This window comes from Aplysia californica, unplaced genomic scaffold (assembly GCF_000002075.1).
Source record: "Aplysia californica isolate F4 #8 unplaced genomic scaffold, AplCal3.0 scaffold00234, whole genome shotgun sequence".
NCBI classification, from domain to species: Eukaryota; Metazoa; Mollusca; class Gastropoda; order Aplysiida; family Aplysiidae; genus Aplysia; species Aplysia californica.
In genome coordinates, this window is record NW_004797504.1 from 515,203 (window position 1) to 518,249 (window position 3,047).

Consider the following 3,047-nt stretch of genomic DNA (forward strand, 5'->3'; position numbering starts at 1 on the left):
TTTGTTCGTGGAAAAAAAAATAGTCTCTTTTCGTGTTATTTCATTGCTCTAGCAATTGACTCGCAATAATTTTTTTATTTGTGTGTGTGTGTGTGTGTGTGTGTGTGTGTGTGTGTGTGTGTTATGACATACACAGATGACGTAAGTTCGAATCATATTGTCTGACGAGTAACTGTATTGGGTATTTACGGTCTGTCTCCTGGGATGTAGTTTACCTTTCAGTCTGGGCTGTCCTTGAAAGGCAAGGTCAAGTTGGCCACTTTATAAATTGAGTCGTACCCCCGGGGCAGTGATACTGACTGAAGTGTCTTTAGGCCATTCCCAAAAGGGGGGGGGGACATTAATCTGTTCTTTTGCGCAGTAACATTGTAAATTTGCTGATTCATCGATGTCATGCTCATAACTGTGCCTGAACTGCAACAGGAAACTGCTGCTTTTTTTCCGCTAATCCTTACTATCGTCCTTTTTCCTCTACTTTTTTGTATGTTCACTCTTGTGACCAGCTATTTCGGGGGTACATTGATAGTCGAAGCAGACTTTGTGCTGCTGAAGCTAAAGAGGTGAGCAGTCTAAGTCTGATTCCCTGTAATGACTTGTCGGTTGACATCCACCCCTTGGCGCCAATATGACTTTATGCAGTTACAAGTGCCATAAAACCTCTACTAAAACTAAAAATGGAGTCGATTTGGACCTAAAACATCGACAATACAAGAAGAGACGGGTGGTCGAATGAGCAGCAAGCCATTGTCTTTTTGTATTCAAAATTTAAAATAAACCAAAAAAGTGTTGGGTTTTTTTTTTACATTCAATCTACTGAAATTGTTCCATTATAAAATAAGTATCAATACAAACCTACTATGTCAAGTCTAATTCTAATTTACTTAGGAACCTGGAACAAAAAAACTTGGCTCCTTCTGCGCTATACATCCGTGAAAGTTTCCATGAATGATGAAATACGTCACTATGGTTATAGAAATGCTCATATTTGTCCCTATCGCTGTACCAAACATATTTTCCAACCAGCGTATGTAACTCTGTCGGGGGAATAGCACCACCGAAAAAAGTAGGCACTGCTATCTCCAGGTAGAATTTATATCTCGTAAAGATATTGAAAAAGAATATATAATCGAATTGCAAAGAGGCTGGGACGTAGAAAATATCCGAGGCTTCGTACAGAACGCAGGTCGTGCTGTTAGTTCGTGAGTGTAGTCTGGATAAGAAACTGGATACTTTCGTTCCGACAACAGGGTGTGACACTAAAGACTCCAGTCCGCGCAAGACAAAACCTGCAATCGGCTGCCCGACGTCGAAGTTCCAGGGTATCCAAGAGTCTCGTTTGTCTATGTCGGGGACGAAAGGAGCCCTGACGTCACCGATACGTAGACCTTGGAACCAGACCTTGTCGACGGGCATTTTCTGGGGATGGGACAGGTCGACATAATTAATTAGCTTTTGACTTGTCATAAAGCTCTAACTAAAGATGTATCCTTTTATCTTATCTTTTTCTGAAGGTTATGCATATTCAGTTAACATTTTCAAATTTTTCTTAAAGGCATGCTTCGACCTATAATAAAAGGAAAGCTTTTTTCTCAAGAATATCTAGTTTGGTTTTTTAAATTTATTCAGGACATAAATGGGGTATTAAACATGCTTTCCCTCAATGTTTCATTACAAAACAATAAGTAGTTAATGAACAAGAGTGTTTGTAGTGAACCCTATATATTATTATTTTGCTTGCGGCGGCTATTTTGAATACAGAATTTGCATACGCACATTTAACATTGTTGTAATGACCTAACAAACTTCTGTAGGATTCTGCTATCTTAGGTCGTAGAACAGTAGGCAGTTTGGCCACCGCACGACACAAATTCAAAATTCAAAAATGCCCTAACTTTAAAATTTTCTCTATTACACATGGACATAGTGTGATACACCCTTACGCCTTTTTCTTTGATTCCAAATGTATTAACTATATCTCTCCGTTGGAAGTGAAGAACTGAAGAGAGGGAAGTAGTACTTGGACTTTTTCTATGTGTACCGCCAAGGCATACTGCTGTAGTGGTCATTAAAACTGATGGGTCGCCGAAGAAGTGTTTTAAGTTTCAGCTAGAGTTTTACAGCATTCACAATGCAATTAGAGTATGTAAATGCCGAATGTTATAGGTATTTTAAGATAGTTATAAACACAAACAAGAAGGAAGATAGATAAGGAAGATAGACGTTTGACTGGAAAGGAGTAAACTACACCAGAGCTCCGACCGACAGCACACAATAATTAGAGTGTAACTAATCATCATCATCATCATCATCATCATCATCATCATCATCATCATCATCATCACCATTATCATCTTCCAGTGCCAGATCTGCGACAGACATCGGCGATCATGTTTCTCCATTCATTCCTTTGCTCGGATGCTCTGAAAAAAGCTACGTTTCTCTTATTTTTCCCTGTTACTGTTACCCATTTGTTAAGGTTCCCGTAATAGATTGTTCTGGACCTACCCGTGCCTCGTTTGTTTTCAATTTTTCCAGCGAGAGCTTGTTGTTCAAGTTTAACTAAAGCAAGTGTAAAAACGCGTGCATAAGTTATCAAAATCCGATTTTGTTAATTAAATGACAGTTGATGACGAGTAGTTTTTGTAAGGCCACTAACTGTTTCATTGTTGTCAATGACGTTAGCGTATAGAATTTAAAAATCGGAGAAGACTTGTACCCACGAAACAGTTCTTCCTTAGACGAGTTGGATTGCTTGTTCGCCTCCAAAAACTACCAGACAGTGAGGAGAAAAGTATCAACAGCAGTGGTCTTGAAAGGTACTTTTTTTTTGCTTTGAAAAAACTACTAAATCAAAAACTCCTAATATCAATACAGCTGTCGTCGTCTTTAAAGAGACCCTACCGGTAGGTTCCAGACGTTAAGTATGACGTCATCGCTCATCTGCAAGTAGCCATCAACGTCATAACCCATGCGCATGGCGATAGCCATACAGTCGTATCCTCTGGAATATGAAAGTAAAAAAAAAAGGTGGAACAATGGGGGGGGGA

At 39.3% G+C, this 3,047-nt stretch overlaps 1 protein-coding gene across 1 annotated transcript in view; it reads right to left on the reverse strand.

The window, feature by feature from the left end:
• Positions 1-218: 218 nt before the first annotated feature.
• LOC106011992 overlaps positions 219-3,047 on the reverse strand; it is a 10,161-nt gene continuing 7,332 nt past the window's right edge. The window contains exons 6-8 of the mRNA XM_013083473.2: positions 2,902-3,001; positions 1,231-1,416; positions 219-233 (exon numbers count right to left, since the gene is read on the reverse strand). Of these exons, the coding sequence (XP_012938927.2) occupies positions 219-233; positions 1,231-1,416; positions 2,902-3,001 (301 nt within the window). The remainder of the gene's footprint in view (positions 234-1,230; positions 1,417-2,901; positions 3,002-3,047) is intronic.